Source organism: Hyaena hyaena, unplaced genomic scaffold (assembly GCF_003009895.1).
Source record: "Hyaena hyaena isolate Hyena2069 unplaced genomic scaffold, ASM300989v1 scaffold_235, whole genome shotgun sequence".
Taxonomy (NCBI): domain Eukaryota; kingdom Metazoa; phylum Chordata; class Mammalia; order Carnivora; family Hyaenidae; genus Hyaena; species Hyaena hyaena.
In genome coordinates, this window is record NW_024080867.1 from 2,435,121 (window position 1) to 2,452,030 (window position 16,910).

The following is a 16,910-nucleotide window of genomic DNA, read 5'->3' on the forward strand; positions in this document are numbered from 1 at the left end:
GTGTACACCTTCATCCCTATCCCCTATTTAACCCACACCCACCCATCTCCCTTTGACCATCAGTATGTTCTGTTAAAATCAGGTGAGGGCAAAGTGTGTTCTCACTGAAGAGACCCGGGGTGAGTGGAGAGTTTTCTGCAGCACCACGTGGACCTCTCTGTTCCGCAGGCAGTAGATGACAGGGCTGCACATGGGCGTGACCACCGTGTAGATGACAGACAGCACCTTGTTGAGGTCTGTGGAACCGATGTGTCTGGGGCGGGAATACATGAAGAGGACCACTCCATAGAAGATGCCCACCACTACCAGGTGGGAGGCGCAGGTGGAGAGGGCTTTGCAGCGGATGACAGCTGATGGCATGTGGAGCACAGCCCTTCCGATGGCCATGTAGGAGGCCAGAGCAACCAGCAATGACCCACAGAAGATGACGATGGCAGAGATGAAGTCCACGAGCTCTGTCAGGGCCACATGGGTGCAGGACAGGTTGAGTAGAGGGGAGACATCACAGAAGAAGTGGTTGAGGACATTGGGGCCACAGTAGGACAGGCTGGCGATGCATGATGTCTTGGCCACTGAGACTAGAAGCCCCCCAAGCCATGAGGACAAGGATAAGCCCAGGCAGACCTGGGGCCTCATGAGCAGTGGGTAGTGGAGTGGGCGGCAGATGGCAGCGTAGCGGTCATAGGCCATGGAGGCCAGAAGGCTGCACTTGGTACTAATGAGAGCTATGAATAAAAAAAGCTGTGTCATGCAGGCTGTGAAGGGCACGTGGCATGGACTGGAGCCCAGCCCGACGAGCAGGCTGGGCATGGTCACGGACACGTAGCACATCTCCAGGCAGCTCAGGTTGCCCAGGAAGAAATACATAGGCTTGTGGAGCTCGGTGTGACTGCAGATGAGGTAGATGATGAGCGTGTTCTCCAGGAGGGTCAGCAGGTAGACGGTCAGGAAGACGGCAAACAGGACAATCCTTATGCTCGGCCTTGTGGACAAACCCAGCAAGACAAACTCCTGGACTCTGGTCATGTTCCCCAACTCTAGGGACCTCTCCATCTAAGCACAGACAGAAATAGGTTAGTGGAGACTGTGATCCACACAGGAGTAAAACGGTAAAAGAGGAAGAGCATCAGGGGTCCTGAGAGCCAGTGCAAGTGCTGTGGGTTGACTGTTGTCAGGAGGACCGGTGAGGTGGAACATCGCAAAACTGGAAATGGAAAACTTCCATCTGTACTTAGTAAATCTGTGATTTTCGGTGATTGAACCCTTATGAACCTCAGTTATCCTTAAACATTTTTTTTTAATGTTTATTTATTTTTGAGAGAAAGACAGAGCTTGAGTAGGGGAGAGGTGGTGGTGAGGGGAGACACAGAATCTGAAACAGAGTCTCAGTTATCTTGTCTGTAAAATGGAGGCAAAGGCTATCATTGTTTTTTCTTTTCTTTTGATGACTTTAAGTGGTCTTTTCTAGGTTGGATTTCTCTCTTCCTTCCTTCCTTCCTTCCTTCCTTCCTTCCCCTTCCTTCCTTCCTTCCTTCCTTCCTTCCTTCCTTCCTTCCTTCCTTCCTTCTGTTCTTTCCTTCCTTTTTTCTCTCTTTCTCCTTCCTTCCTTTTCTTCTTTTTCTCTTTATTAAAAAGTTCCCCAGGATCCAAGGGGTTGTTTACAGTAGTTTAAATAAAGGAAGATTCACAATCCCTTTATTCTGAAATGTATACCTCTTTTAATTGGTTGAATTTCTGGAGGAAATTTGTCATTGCTTATTAGAGAAGAGTACCATCAATAATGGTTTTTATAAGAAATACCAATGAATAATTTCCTTTCTGAATATTTCTAAAAATGATCCTTTCTAAAAAGAGAACATTTTTTTTTTTAAGGAAAAACCTGTATGTGTTAACATCACATATGTGCCACTACACTGTGCTGCACATTTTAAACACATGAAGATCAATTAATTTTCATAACCCTACAAAAATAGCATGATTTTATCCATTCATACATGACTGTACTGAGGCCCATAGGTTGTGGAAATGGAAATGGAACTGTCCAAAAGGACAGAGTTAAAAAAAATTTTTGTGTGTTAAGTTTTATTCATTTTTCAGAGACAGAACATAGTGGAGAAGGGAAGAGAGAGAGAGGGAGACACAGAATCAGAAGCAGGCTCCAGGCTCTGAGCTGCCAGCACAGAGCCTGACACAGGGCTTAAACTCACGGATCAAGAGATCATGACCTGAGCTGAAGTTGGATGCTTAACTGACTGAGCCAGCTAGGTGCAAAGGGACAGAGTTTTAGAAGTAAGGGGTCGTTATGGGACACCTGGGTGGCTCAGTCTGTTAAGCATCTGGCTCTTGGTTTTGGCTCTGGTCATGATCTCTTGGTTTCATGAGTTTGAGCCACACATCCAGCTCTGCACTGACAGTGCAGAGCCTGCTTGGGATTCTCTCTCTCTCCCCCCCTCCCTCTCTCTGTTCCTCTCCTGCTTGTGCTGTGTCTGTCTCACTCAAAATAAATAAACAAACTTAAAAAAATATTTTTTAAAAAAGGAGTAGGGATTCTTTGCTTCTGTTACTGACCCAGAGGATCTAATATGATTTTTAGGTGACTGGCATGCAGAGATATGCTAGTTGGACTTATTTCTGACTTATTATTTATCATATGTACCAAACAGCAACTAGTTATTGAGTATACACTATGCACAAAGGGCCTGAAATCAAACAGTGAACAAAACCAGTGGCTATGAGCTTTCACAATTTATATTCTTGATAGTGAGGAATAGAGAAAGCAACCAAAAAGACAAATATAGGGATACATTTCAGAGGGTAAGTGCTAAGGAGAAGGCAAAACAGGATAGTTGGCAATGTCTGGAAGAACAAGCAGAACAATTGAGCTGCTGGAAGAGCATTTGAGGCAGAACAGGAAAAAGCAAGTGCAAAAACATAAGTTGGTAAGGTGTTCAGCATCGTCGAGGAAAATGAAAGCCGGTGTGGCCTAAGAGTGCTGAAGTGAGAGGGAAAGAAACTCATTTTCTGCCCACTATGCGTTGAGCAAAATGCAGCCCCTGGACCTCCATCTCCACCCCGATGTATTCTAAATCTTCGTGGTGTTCTAGTTTCTGAGTTAAACATCCTAATAAAAGAAATTAAGTCTCCGAGATAAACAGAGTAACAGGGTGCAGAAAAGCCTGGAAACACACTCACGCATACAGACAAACTTGATTTATGACATAATTGTATTGAGGATAAGCAGGAGGAAGATAGGTCTTTCCACTAATGGCTTGAGGGTAATTAGTTATTTATGTAGAAAAATAAATTGAAACCATACATCATACTCCATGCACAGAAAATAAATTTCAGGTGAATGAAAAACAAAATGTGAATTGCAAAATCTCTGAAATTTTAGAAAGCAAAATAAAAGTATATCTTTGTGGCCTTGGTGGTAGATAAAACTATAAGAATATAGGACAATAGGGGCGCCTGGGTGGCTTAGTCGGTTAAGCGTCCGACTTTCGCTTAGGTCATGATCTCGCGGTTCGTGGGTTCGAGCCCCGCGTCGGGCTGTGTGCTGACTGCCAGCTCAGAGCCTGGGGCCTGTTTCAGAGTCTGTATCCCCCTCTCTCTCTGACCCTCCCCTGCTCATGCTATCTCTCTCTCTCCTAGGAAAAAAAAAAAAAAAGAATATAGGACAATAATTCAAAACTTGGCTGCTTTAAAATGTAAAAATCTGGGGCACCTGAATGGCTGAATCAAAATAGTGTGTGACTCTTGACCTTGGGGTTGTGAGTTTGAGTCCCACGTTGGGTGTAGAGATTACTTAAATAAATAAACTTGGAAAAGACAAAATGTAAAATGTAATCATCAAAAGAAAAGCTGATCACCACAAAAAATTAAAAGTAACAAACTGGAAAAATATTCCTGCAATACATATGGGTGACAAGGAATCCCTATGTAGGATATACAAAGGAATTGGTCAATTACTATGCAAAATAGTTTTGTTTTTACAGAAATTTGGAGAAAAGGTCTGAATGTATACCTCACAAAAAAATAGTTCACCACTCAAAACATGGAAATATGCTAATCTCATCAGGAAAGAAGGAACTGAAAATTAAAACCCAAATTAGATAACACTTCACATCCATGGAATCAGCACAAATATAAACGTCTGAAAATATGTTTAATAATGAGAACTTCCATACATAGTTGCCAGAAATCTGAATTGGCATGCTCACTTCAGAAAACAATTTACCGGGGCACCTGGGTGGCTTAGTCGGTTGGGCGTCCGACTTTCGCTTAGGTCATGATCTCGCGGTTCGTGGGTTCGAGCCCCGTGTCGGGCTCTGTGCTGACTGCCAGCTCAGAGCCTGGAGCCTGTTTCGGTCTGTGACTCCCTCTCTCTCTGACCCTCCCCTGCTCACGCTGTCTCTCTCTCTCTCCTATAAATAAATAAAAATATTTAAAAAAAAAAAAAAAAAAGAAAACAATTTACCATTAGGTAGTAAATTTTAAGGTGTGATCATGCCCCAGAAATTCTGTGTCCAAGCATATATCCAGAGTAACTAATGTTCACACAGTACTGTCTTACTAGAACAAAGAAATAAAAACTGTAAACATCCCAAGTGTTTAGTGGTAGAATTGATAAATAAATTGTGATCTCCTTATATAATGGAATACTATTCTATAAAGAAATGAATGAATCAGAGCCATGTTATGAATAAATCTATCTAATGTTATGAATAAATCAATCTCAGAAACGTTATATTGAACAAAGAAAGAAAGTTACATAAATATGCAGTTATACTTCCATTTACATAAAAGCAAAACTGTGCAAAAAATGTTAAGAAACATATTGTTTAGGGTTACAAAGTCATGTGGCAGATGAAATAGGAGAAAAGTGAGCCCAGAATTCAAGAAAGATACTTCTTAGCAGTGAGAAGTGGTACAGGGAGGGCACACAGGGGCTTCAAAGATCATGTTCTTAAAATGGCTAATAAGTATAGGGAGTCATTGCATCTTTATTTTATTTCTTTTTTAATTTTAATTCTAGTATAGTTGACATATAGTATTATAATAGTTTCAAGTGTAAAATATAGTGATTTATGGAAGCGGCTCTAGTGTCCATCAAATGATGAATGGATAAAGAAGACATGGTATATACATATATAATGTGTGTGTATATATATGTATACATATATAATGTGTATTATGTATATATATATACACACATAATGGAATATTACTCATCCGTAAAAAAGAATGAAATCTTGGCATTTGCAAAGACATGGATGGAGCTAGAGAGTATAATGCTAAGTGAAATAAGTCAGAGAAAGACAAAGGCATCATTATTTTTATACCTATTTCTGGGTTGCATTTTTTGCATCTGGTCATTATTTATATAAAAGCCATCTGTTTTGTTCTATTTTTTAAAGTTTATTTATCATTTTGAGAAAGAGAGAGCGAAAGAGCACAAGCAGGGGAGGGGCAGAGAGAGAGGGAGGGAGAGAGAGAATCTCAAGCAGGCTCCGCACCGTAAGCACGCAGCCCAATGTGGGGCTTGAACTCATGAAGGGTGAGATCAGTATCTGAGCCAAAGTCAGACACTTAACCAACTGAGCCACCAGGTGTCACTATAAAAGCTATTTATAAAAATAGTTTCTATGTGTATTAGAATATGTATAACTACACACCAAAAAAAGTCAATTTTATGTATGCTGATTTTAAAAATAAAATTTTAAAGTTTTTAAAAGTAATTTTCTTGCTCCCATGTTGTTCCCTGAGGTAACAACTGGTATCAGTTTCTTGAAGGTCCTTCCAGAAATATTCATGGCATGTTCTTGCACTTAATGTCGACCTTCTCTTTAAAAAATGACAAAAATTACACATGAAGTGTGAGTACTAAGATTTCTTTGAATCCAAATATTACATTCTTTCTCCAATTCTTTAATGCCTTCTCCCTAAATTTCAGTAAAATTTCCCCCTGATAATGCTTAATTCCTAACATGTCCAAATTAAGGAAAAAAACGATCATTCCTTCCAAAACTGTTGGTTCAGACAAAGAGAGATGAGGTCATTTAGACCCTTTCAAGTAACAGATGAAAACATGTTGAATAATATGAAAGCAATAAATTATTTGTTGTCACTGTTGATGCTATTTTATGATTATAGGGACACAGTTTGGCACAGGAAGGCAGATATGTTTTTGGTGGAAACTTCCCTCTTGGTATTTTGGCACAAGCCCTAATGTTTTAGATGAGCACAGCGAGGCTCAAAGTTGGTGCTTCAAGTTCTTTTCAGGCCAACTTCTGCCCGGGGTGGATGATCTTAGCTCTGAACACTATCACCTGGCTGTTGGGCTGTTCTTGGCCCTGAGCAAGGGCTGAGACCGTAACAGAGCTGGCAGGGTGCTGTCCTTGGTGCTAAAAATGAGTGTCTGCCGCAGTCTAGTGCCATGGACTTCTTCCTGTCTATGCTCTAGTCTACCTATGGTCCTGCTTTTTCCCTCCTCTCCTTCCTAGCTGTCCTTAACTTCTTCATGAAGGCTTCTTCAGCTTATCTTGCCTCTCTGATAACTTTGGAAGCTCTGGAATGTCCTTGATTAATCTGCTGAAGAATGCAGAAGTGTACTTGAAAAGGTACTGGACTCTCTGGGGATGGGTTCAAAGATTTTGAGCCCATTGTACAAACATTTTGCACCTGAATAACAGCAAGGGCCTTAGATATAGTCGTGGTTGACTTGGTTTTTACCTCTGCAGATTTGATGATGAGCAGTTTGCTCACCATGTAACTGTGAGCAAGGTTCTTAATCTCTCTAAACCTGAGTTAGCTACTACTGAAGATGGTAACGATATTCCCATCAGGAATAAAAAAGATATTAGGTAAGATGGTTTTCATTTATTCCCTGCTTTTTACATCCCAGCCATCTAGATGCAGTAAAATACAGTGCAGTTGGTCTCATGCATTTTTATTATTGCACAAAGTAAGGAACATACTCACATTACCCAGTCACAATGGTGTGCACACACTCACAACACAAGCACAAATAAAACAGAAATCTAACAAATATCACTTACCTTTATTTTGTGTGATTCCCTTTCATATTTTCTCTCATGTTCTAGCCATGTAATTTTTTTAAAAACTGTTTTTAAAAAAATTTTTTTAACGTTTATTTATTTTTGAGACAGAGAGAGCACGAGCAGAGGAGGGGCAGAGAGAGAGGGAGATACAGAATCTGAAATAGGCTCCAGGCTCTGAGCTAGCTGTCAGCACAGAGCCCGATGCGGGGCTCAAACCCATGGACAGCAAGATCATGACCTGAGCTGATGTCGGACGCTTAACCAACTGAGCCACCCAGGTGCCACTAAAAATGTTTTAATATTTGTTTTTGAGAGAGAGACAGAGCATGAGCAGAGGGGCAGATAGAGAGAGGGAGACACAGAATCTAAATGAAGCAGGCTCCAGGCTCTGAGCTGCCAGCACAGACACAGGGCTCGAACTCACAAGCTCTGAGATCATGACATGAGCCAAAGTAGGATGCTTAACTGACTGAGCCACCCAGGTGCCCCACCATGTGATTTTTAAAAAGATTTTATTTTTTTGAGTAATCTCTACACCCAACATGGGGCTCAAAATTGCGACCCCGAGATCAAGAGTCACACGCTCCACTGACTGAATGATTCAGGCAGCCCTATGCCATGCGGTTGTTAATGCTAGTACTGACTTAATACAATTATTTTACAAACATCAGTTTAAAATATACTGTCATTCACAGGGTACTTGGGTGGCTCAGTCGGTTAAGCATCTGATTTTGGCTCAGGTCATGATCTCACAGCTTGTGAATTCAAGCCCTTTGTCAGGCTCTGTGCTGACAGTTCAGACCCTGGAGCCTGGTTTGGATTCTCTGTTTCCCTCTCTGCTTCTCCCACATTCGTGCTCTATATCTATCTATAGCTTTCTCTAAAATAAATAGACATTAAAAAATTTAAAATATACTGTAATTCAGGTTAAGAGAAGGGCTTTGGAATCAGACAGAAACTGGTTCTAACCAGTTTTCTGTCTCTGACTCAGACAAGAGCTCAGAATTTCTGACCCTCGTATTGTCTCCAGTAGGGAGATAATATCCCTGAGTTTCTCACACTGTCATGGGGATTAGACCTCGGATAGTCTCCATGGCACTCAGATAGTGTCTAGCACCCCACAGGTGACTTGTAGGAGGGAAAACTTTTCTGGTCCACCCCCCCCCCCCCATGAAGTGATCTTGTTTTCTTACCTCTCAGTTAAAGTGACACGGGTCCTGCTTTTTCTTTTCTCTAGGAGACTCTGGGGGCCAAAAATATTCAGCTTCTGCCCCTCGACATATGTGAGGATGCCAGTGACTTGAAGAGTTGGCCAGAGTTGTTTGGAAGAAGTCGCCTTTGTCCTGAGCAGAGAGTTCACCTGCCTCTCTTCATTTTGGCACCTCTGTGTTCTCTGAGCTGCCAAGAGGACTCTGTGCGTGCAGCCAACTACAAGAGAAGGGCCAGTTTAAATCCAAGAGGTGGACCGTAGGGGGTTGTCCTAATCTCTGTGAGTTTGGAGGGAAGAATGAAGTGAAATCTTTACATGAGTTGTCCTGAGGCTTGGGAAGGAGAGTTCCAAGTCCATTCTTGCACAGTTTGGAGCCCGTAATATATGCAAGTATTTATGCTGGATCCTGGGCTCGTAAAAGCAGAATGAGACATAATTCCTGCTCTCAAGTTAAAACAGATGTTTATACACATTATAGTAAGAGATGAGAAATCTGTGGGGGTTCGGACCAGGGGAACCTGGGGATTTTGAAATACACTGCAGGGAGGATGTCTGAGCTCAGTGTCTCTGAAGTGTTACAAGATCACCTCTGCTTGCAACAAGACAAGAAATAGGTAGATAGAACATCCTTCCAGCTCATATGGAAAATTAAAATAACCTTTCCCCACTGCCTGCTGGATATTTTAGCTGCCTCAGTTAACATTTAATGCTGGGCATTCTATGCATGAAACACAGCTATTCCTCTCTATGCTGTGGATTGCCCACCAAATAGGTCTCTCTATTCCTGGGATGCCCGATGCAGATTTGGAGGGAGAACTATTAAATTAAATTTTATCCTTTTTCTTTTCTCCTCTTGTGTGATCAACTTACATAGATATATTATTTATTTTTAAATGTTTATTTATTTTTGAGAGAGAGTGAGCTGTGGAAGGATAGAGAGAGACACACACCCAGAGGACCCAAAGCAGAGAGCAGATAGCCCGACACAGGGTTCGAACCCATGAACCGTGAGATCATGACCTGAGCTGAAGTCAGATGCTCAACCAACTAAGCCACCCAGGTGCCCCTAGATTTATTTATTTGTTTTTAAATTATTTATTTTAAGCAATCTCTACACTGAAAGTAGGGCTTGAACTCGTGACCGCGAGATCAAGAGTTGCATGCTCCTCTGACTGAGCTAGCCAGGTCCCCCCATAAGATAGATTTAAAAGTAGTGTGCCCATAACTATAACATAGCATTCTCTCAGGAATAGTAAGGCCATTAGTCCATAATATGCTTCAGTCAGCAAGCAATACAAGATATTTTTGAGCTAATGTCTGACCCATATTCTCTTCAGTATTTCCTCTCCTCCTTCCATCTTTAAAAAAATTTTTTAATGTTAATTTTTTAGAAAGAGAGAGAGAGAGAGAGCATGATTAGGGGAAGGGCAGAGAGAGAGAGGGAGACACAGAATCTGAAGCAAGCTCTATGCTCTGGGCTGTCCACACAGAGCCCGACAGGAGTCTCGAACTCATGAACATCAAGAATGATCAAGCTCATCACCTGAGCCTAAGTCAGAGGTCTAACTGACTGAGCCACCCAGGTGCCCCTGCTCCTCCCATCTTTTAAGGGAACAAAAGTTAAAATACTTTAACATATTCTTGCTTTAAGTAGTTAAATACTTTAAGTACTTCCATAGCTTTATCCTATACATACAAACACAAAACAGTGAACTTTGCACATCTATGCCTATGTGGTCTTTCTGTCCTTCCCTTTTTTTAATATATATATTTTTATTTATTTCTAGGAGAGAGAGAGAGAGAGAGAGAGAGAGAGACAGCGTGAGCAGGGGAGGGTCAGAGAGAGAGGGAGACACAGAANTTGCCTCACAAAAAAAGCACACATAGAATATTATGTGTGTTGTCATTTGATATCTGTGATAAAAAATATTTTTGATTAAGTATCTTGATGCAGGTGAGTTAAAACACCTATTATATTTTTTTTTAATATTTTTTATTTATTTCTAGGAGAGAGAGAGAGACAGCATGAGCAGGGGAGGGTCAGAGAGAGAGAGAGATACAGACTCTGAAATTGGCTCCAGGCTCTGAGCTGGCAGTCAGCACAGAGCCCGACGCGGGGCTTGAACCCACCAACTGCGAGATCATGACCTAAGCGAAAGTCGGACGCTTAACCGACTAAGCCACCCAGGCGCCCCTGTCCTTCCCTTCTGAATAAACTCTAACTCATCTCTCAAGCTCATTTTCACCTACTTAGAGAAGCTTTTACCCACTTTTCCTTTTCCAGACACCAGGGATTAACCCTTTTTTCCCTCCTGAGGGAGAAGTATGCTGAAGTAAAAATGGCATGATCCCCGCAGGTATCTAGGAACTGGATTGATTGCCTGGGCTTCAAACCAAACTTGGAGCATGAGAATCTGAATTGGAATTCCTGATCTATCATTCAAAGTTGTGTGACTCTGACCTCCCTGAGTCTCTGTGCCTCCATCTATAAAATGGTGACCGTGATACTCACTGGGAAGAGTTGTCATGAATTAAACTGATAAACGCATGTAAGGTGCCCATTATGATTCCTAGTATGTATTAGGAGCTCAGTAAGTGGTAGCTTTTACTATTATTGATATCTGTCAAATGGAGATCACATACACTTCCCAGAGATGATGTAAAAGTTAAATCAATAGAGATGTGTACAGATCTAGCATTGTAATGGACACACAGTAGTCAATGAATGCTCTTTCCCTTAAGACTAAAAACTGCTTAGGTCCTGACGCTAACCGATATGGTTTTTATTACCTTTGTTATAAGTCATCACCACTAAACTGTGACCTCATTCAGAGAAAGAGCTGTCTTTTATTTCTGTGTTCTTTGCAATGAAATGTTTGTTGATATGGTGGGGGAGGGAAGCCTAATACCTAGACCCTCACCGCTAGAAAGTTTTTCTTTAATGTAAATTGTTTTAACTTTGGAATACTCACCATGGACTATAAAAAGGATGTCTGATAGAAGGGAAATGGTGGAGGGAAGAGGAAAGGTCTGGGAGAGGGAAGGCCTATAATGGACCATCATGTATTTTAATATTTGTACAGTTTTCCTTTTTTTACTAGTACAAACACTGCTTCTAAAGATATCGTGGCACACTTATTTTTGCCCACGTATAGAAATATATCTTTAAGATACATTTAAGGAAGTAGAATTATTGGTCAATATACATTAAAAATCTTTTAATTCACATTACAAAATTACTATCTGAAACTACTGCATTGATTCACATTCTCAGCAAAGACTTCTAAGAATACTTGCTTTAGGGGCGCCTGGGTGGCTCAGTCGGTTGAGTGTCCGACTTCGGCTCAGGTCATGATCTCACGTTTAGTGGGTTCCAGCCCTGCGTCGGGCTCTGTGCTGACAGCTCAGAGCCTGGAGCCTGTTTCAGATTCTGTGTCTCCCTCTCTCTCTGATTCTCCCCTGCTCACGCTGTCTTTCTCTCTTTCAGAAATAAAAACATTTAAAAACTAAAAAAAAAAGGAATACTTGCTTTATACCCCTGTAATTAGGCTAGTTTTCTTAAATTGTCTCCATTTAATGAGATAGTAAAAAATAACGTTGTTTTTAGGTACATTTGTGTGCTTATTAGAGATGTGGCAGAATCAGGAGTATGCTGCTAAACAACATCTTCCAGCATCCCTTGCATACTAGTATGACCATGTGACTAATTTCTGGCCAATGAAGTGTGGGTAGCAGCGATGCATGTAAATGCCAGACCTGGCCCTCCAAACCTTAGATGATGCTTCATTCTCATTTCCTCTCCCTTTCTCTTTCCCTGCTTCTCTGCAGAGAAATATTAAGTATAGAGCCCTAAGGTTCTGGAAGATAACAGGTACTCTAAGGAAACACTGGGTCCCTGAGCAACTCCAGGAGGTAGAGGTCCCCCCCACCACCACCTTATCAAGCTGCATTGAATGATGGTGTAGGTGAGAAATAAATCTCAGCATGGCATCTGTAAGGGCAGCAGATTGCATTGTGCTGCCCTTTAGGATCCTCTTAGACTAACCTGTTCCTCCAGCCAATGCTGCAGGCTTTGAGGAGCTCCACACTGAGGAAACTGGGGAGCACACCATCTCCAGTCTATGCCACGTATCTCTGTCAACACGATCAGAAGAAGACCCAAAGGAACCTACTCAGCACTCAGGATCTACAGCTCATAGGTCTGGGTGTGTAAAATTCGCAATGATGCAAGGAGAGAGACATAAAAGGTGTCAATATTGGAAAAGAGATGGAAAATTATCATTACTTGCAGATAACATGACTATTTACACAGAAAATACTAAAAAATCTAAAAAATATATATTAGAGTGACTACTTGGGATTATGAAGATTGTAGGATATGGGACAAATGCACAGAAATCAATTTCATTTCTAAACACTAGATGTAGTAATTGGAAAATAATATTTATAGAACAATTAAATATACAAAAGTATTGAAAACAATTAAACACGTGGAAATAAGTTTAAGGAAAGATACACATGACCTGTAAAAAAATTGGAAACATTGCTGACATAAAGTTTAAAGGTTAAAAATGCTAAATATGGGAGCAACCTAAGAGTCCACTGATAGATGAATGGATAAGGATATATATGTGATACACACACACACACACACACACACACACACTAGAATATTATGCAGACATAAAAAGAGATGAGATTGTGTCACTCACTCAAGACAACATAGGTGGACATGGGAGGGATTACATTAAATGATATAAATCAGACAGAGAAAGTCAAATGCCATAAGGTTTCACCCTTACATGGAATCTAAAAAGTAAAAATGAATAAATAAACAAACAAAAATCAGAATCAGACCTGCAAACACAGAGAACTAATTGATGGTTGCCAGAGTGGTGGGGGATGGGCTAATGGTTGAAGGGGAGAGGGAGACATAGGTTTCCAGTTATGGAACAAGTAAGTCATGGGGACGAAAGGTATAACAGAGGAAATGTGGTCAATGATATTAGAATAGGTTGTATGGTGGGGCCCCAGGTTAAGCGTCCAACTTCAGCTCAGGTCATGATCTCATAGTTCGTAGGTTCAAGCTCCACTCTGACTCTGTGCTGACAGCTCAGAACCTGGAGTCTGCTTTGGATTCTGGGCATCTCTCTCTCTCTCTCTCTGCCCTTCTCTCACTTGTGCTCTGTCTCTCTCTCCCTCTGTCTCTCTTCCTCTCTCTCAAAAATAAATAAACATTAAAAAAAGAATGGGTTGTATGGTAACAGATGGTAGCTATGCATGTGGTGAACACTGCATAATTTTTAAACTTGTTGAATCACCATGTCCTACCTCTGAAACTAATGTAACAGTATGTGTCAACTACACTGAAAAATTTTAAGTGCTGATATTGTCAAAAATGTCAATTCTACCCAAAATGATCTCTACACTCAATGCTGTCACAATTATAATCTAAGAAGGCATGTTTTTGTGAAAATGAATAGGGAAATCTGAAATTTATATGATAATGTGAAGAACCTAGAAGAGCCTAAACTATCTTGAAAAAGAACAAAGAGGGAAGATTGAAAATTCCTGACAATCATCTTTACAATAACACTTCAGTAATTAAGACAATCTCATATTGGTGAAATATTCAAAAAATAGATCCATAAAGAATTGAATAGTCTAGAAATATAGCCACATTTTTATGCTCAAACTGACTTTTGACAAAGATGCCAATGCAATTTAATGGGAGAGTCTTTCCAACCATCGCTTTGGTAAAACTGGATAATATGCAAAATAAATAAATAAATAAATAAATAAGTTCAACTTGTATCTCACACAGACACTCATACATACAAATGAGAAAGCTAAAACTATAAACCATCTAGGAGAAATAAGAGGCTATATTCAGAACCAAGAAATAGGCAAATTTTGTTAGGATGCAAAAAACAATAAGTGTAAAATTAAATATTGATAATTTAGATTTCATCAAAATTGAAATCCTCTTTATATTATAAGACACTATTAAGAATATAGACAGGCAGGGGTGCCTGAGTGGCTCAGTCAGTTGGGCATCCGACTTCAGCTCAGGTCATGATCTCATGGTTCGTGGGTTCAAGCCCCGCGTCAGATTCTGTGCTGACAGCTAGCTCAGAGCCTGGAGCCTGTTTCAGATTCTGTGTCTTCCTCTCTCTCTGACCCTCCCCTGCTCACGCTGTCTCTCTTTCTCTCTCTCAGAAATAAAACATTAAAAATTAAAAAAAAAAGTAGACACTCAGAGAAAGACAAATACCATACGATTTCACTCACATGTGGAATTTAGGAAACAACACAGATGAACATATAGGAAGGCAGGGGGCAAACAAGAGAGAGGGAAACAAACCGTAAGAGTCTCTTAAAGATAGAGAACAAACTGAGGGCTGGTGGAGGAGAGTGGGGGGGGGTGCTAGATGGGTAATGGACATTAAGGAGGGCATTCATTGTGATGAACGCTGGGTATTGTATGTAAGTGACGAATCACTGAATCCTACTCCTGAATCCTACTCCTACACCAATATTGCACGGTGTGTTGACTAACTAAAATATAAGTAAACATTTTTAAGAAGTAAAGAATATAGATAGGTTATAGCTAGTAACAAAGGGATGGGAAAGGGATTGAGAAAAGAGTTCAGCCTTAATTTTTTGATGTAGCGTATGTATCTCGGCCATATGATCATGTCAAACATATAAATCTATTTCTTTTTATGTAGTGCCCCAATGTTGAATTAGACTGAACATAATGTATTTAATCCATCAATTTTAGATGGATATTAGATTGCTTCTGATTTTTTCATTACAAAGAAGCTATGAATATCTTCATATATATTATCTAACTTTACTTGTGGGAACATATAAAACATTTGGTAAATATTTGTCATACTAGGAATAAAATGATGGGATTGCTAAATCTGCATTTCTTCATTTATTAACAAAGTTACCATCTTGCCATGTGAGTTACCAGTCACTTATCATTTATCATTGATGACTTGCCTTCTCATGGACATTGTTCACTCTTCTCATGGGTGATTCAGATTTTATTATTAATTGAAATGAACTCATTGTTTATTAAATGGGAAACATATTTCTCCAGTTTTCCTTTTGCCTTTCAGAACTATGTTTGGTATTTCTTGGGGATGAAAGATTTTCGATCAGGAGATGAGAGGTCCAAATATCCAAGACCATGATCAAGGCCAGTGGAAAGCTTTCCGAAGCACTACATGGACCTCCTTGTTCCGCAGGCAGTAGATGATGGGATTGCACATGGGCGTGACCACTGTGTAGATGACAGACAGCACCTTGTTGAGGTCCATGGATTTGATACGGCTGGGCCGGCAATAAATGAAGAGAGCTGCTGAGTAGAAGATGCCCACCACAATCAGATGGGATGCACAGGTGGAAAAGGCCTTGCGTCGGGCAGCAGCTGATGGCATGCGGAGCACAGCCACCGTGATGGCTGAGTAGGAGGCAAATGCTACCAACAGTGTTCCACAGAAGATGACGATGGCAGAGATGAAGTCCACTAGCTCAGTCAGGGCCACATGGGTGCAGGACAGGTTGAGTAGAGGGGAGACGTCACAGAAAAATTGGTTGAGGACATTGGGGCCACAGTAGGACAGGCTGGCGATGCATGATGTCTTGGCCACTGAGACCAGCAGCCCCCCAAGCCATGAGGACAAGGCTAAGCCCAGGCAGACCTGGGGCCTCATGAGCAGTGGGTAGTGGAGTGGGCGGCAGATGGCAACGTAGCGGTCATAGGCCATGGAGGCCAGGAGGGTGCACTCTGTGCAGATGAGAAAAAAGAAGAAGAAAAGCTGTATCATGCAGGCTGTGAAGGGCACATGGTAGGGTCCAGTCCACAGCCCGACAAGCAGGCTGGGCATGGTCACGGACACGTAGCACATCTCCAGGCAGCTCAGGTTGCCCAGGAAGAAATACATAGGCTTGTGGAGCTCGGTGTGACTGCAGATGAGGTAGATGATGAGCGTGTTCTCCAGGAGGGTCAGCAGGTAGAGCGTCAGGAAGACGGCAAACAGGACATCCCTTATGTCCGGCCTTGTGGACAAACCCAGCAAGACAAACTCCTGGACTCTGGTCATGTTCGCCAACTACAGGGACCTCTCCATCTGCAGAGGGACAAATAAAGTTTGTTGACATTCTGCTTTCTTCAAAGACACAGTAGTAAAAAAAAAAATCCGTATTGGAAATATGGTCACAGTGCATGGAGATCCTAAGCACTTGGCTAACCCAAATTCTGTTGGAAATAGACTGTTCTACAGAAATGCCAAATAGAAGTTTGTGAACCAAACTCTGAGCATGAGATTTCTGTCTTTAATTGGTCTTACTAAGTCTGTGTCCTTATACAATTGGATCACCTGACAATTAGGAGAAATGCATTGGCCTCCCACAAGATTGTTATAATACATAAATCAATGGATGGGAATTGCTATACCAGATAAGAAATTAGAATTGTTCTTATTCAGTTCCCTAAAATGTGCTTATTCTGGGTCATACTTTTCTTTGTATACTCTGCATAAAAAAATTATTTATTTATTTTTAAATTTTATTTATTTATTTATTTTGAGAGGGGGAGAGACAGAGAGAGAGAGAGAGAGAGAGAG

At 41.0% G+C, this 16,910-nt stretch overlaps 2 protein-coding genes across 2 annotated transcripts; both read right to left on the reverse strand.

Annotated features, from left to right (window-relative positions):
- Window positions 1-78: 78 nt before the first annotated feature.
- On the reverse strand, window positions 79-1,053 carry LOC120239649 (olfactory receptor 5-like). Its single transcript, XM_039244055.1, has one exon. The coding sequence runs from the start codon at window positions 1,051-1,053 to the stop codon at window positions 79-81; it is 975 nt and encodes a 324-aa protein (XP_039099986.1).
- Window positions 1,054-15,476: 14,423 nt separating this feature from the next.
- LOC120239635 (olfactory receptor 5-like) lies at window positions 15,477-16,415 on the reverse strand. Its single transcript, XM_039244032.1, is given in 1 exon segment — window positions 15,477-16,415. A coding segment is annotated over 1 exon segment (939 nt).
- Window positions 16,416-16,910: the final 495 nt, after the last annotated feature.

Excerpts from the sequence above, each read along its gene's own strand:
- LOC120239649 (XM_039244055.1), bottom strand. The coding sequence starts at position 1,053 with ATGGAGAGGTCCCTAGAGTTGGGGAACATGACCAGAGTCCAGGAGTTT.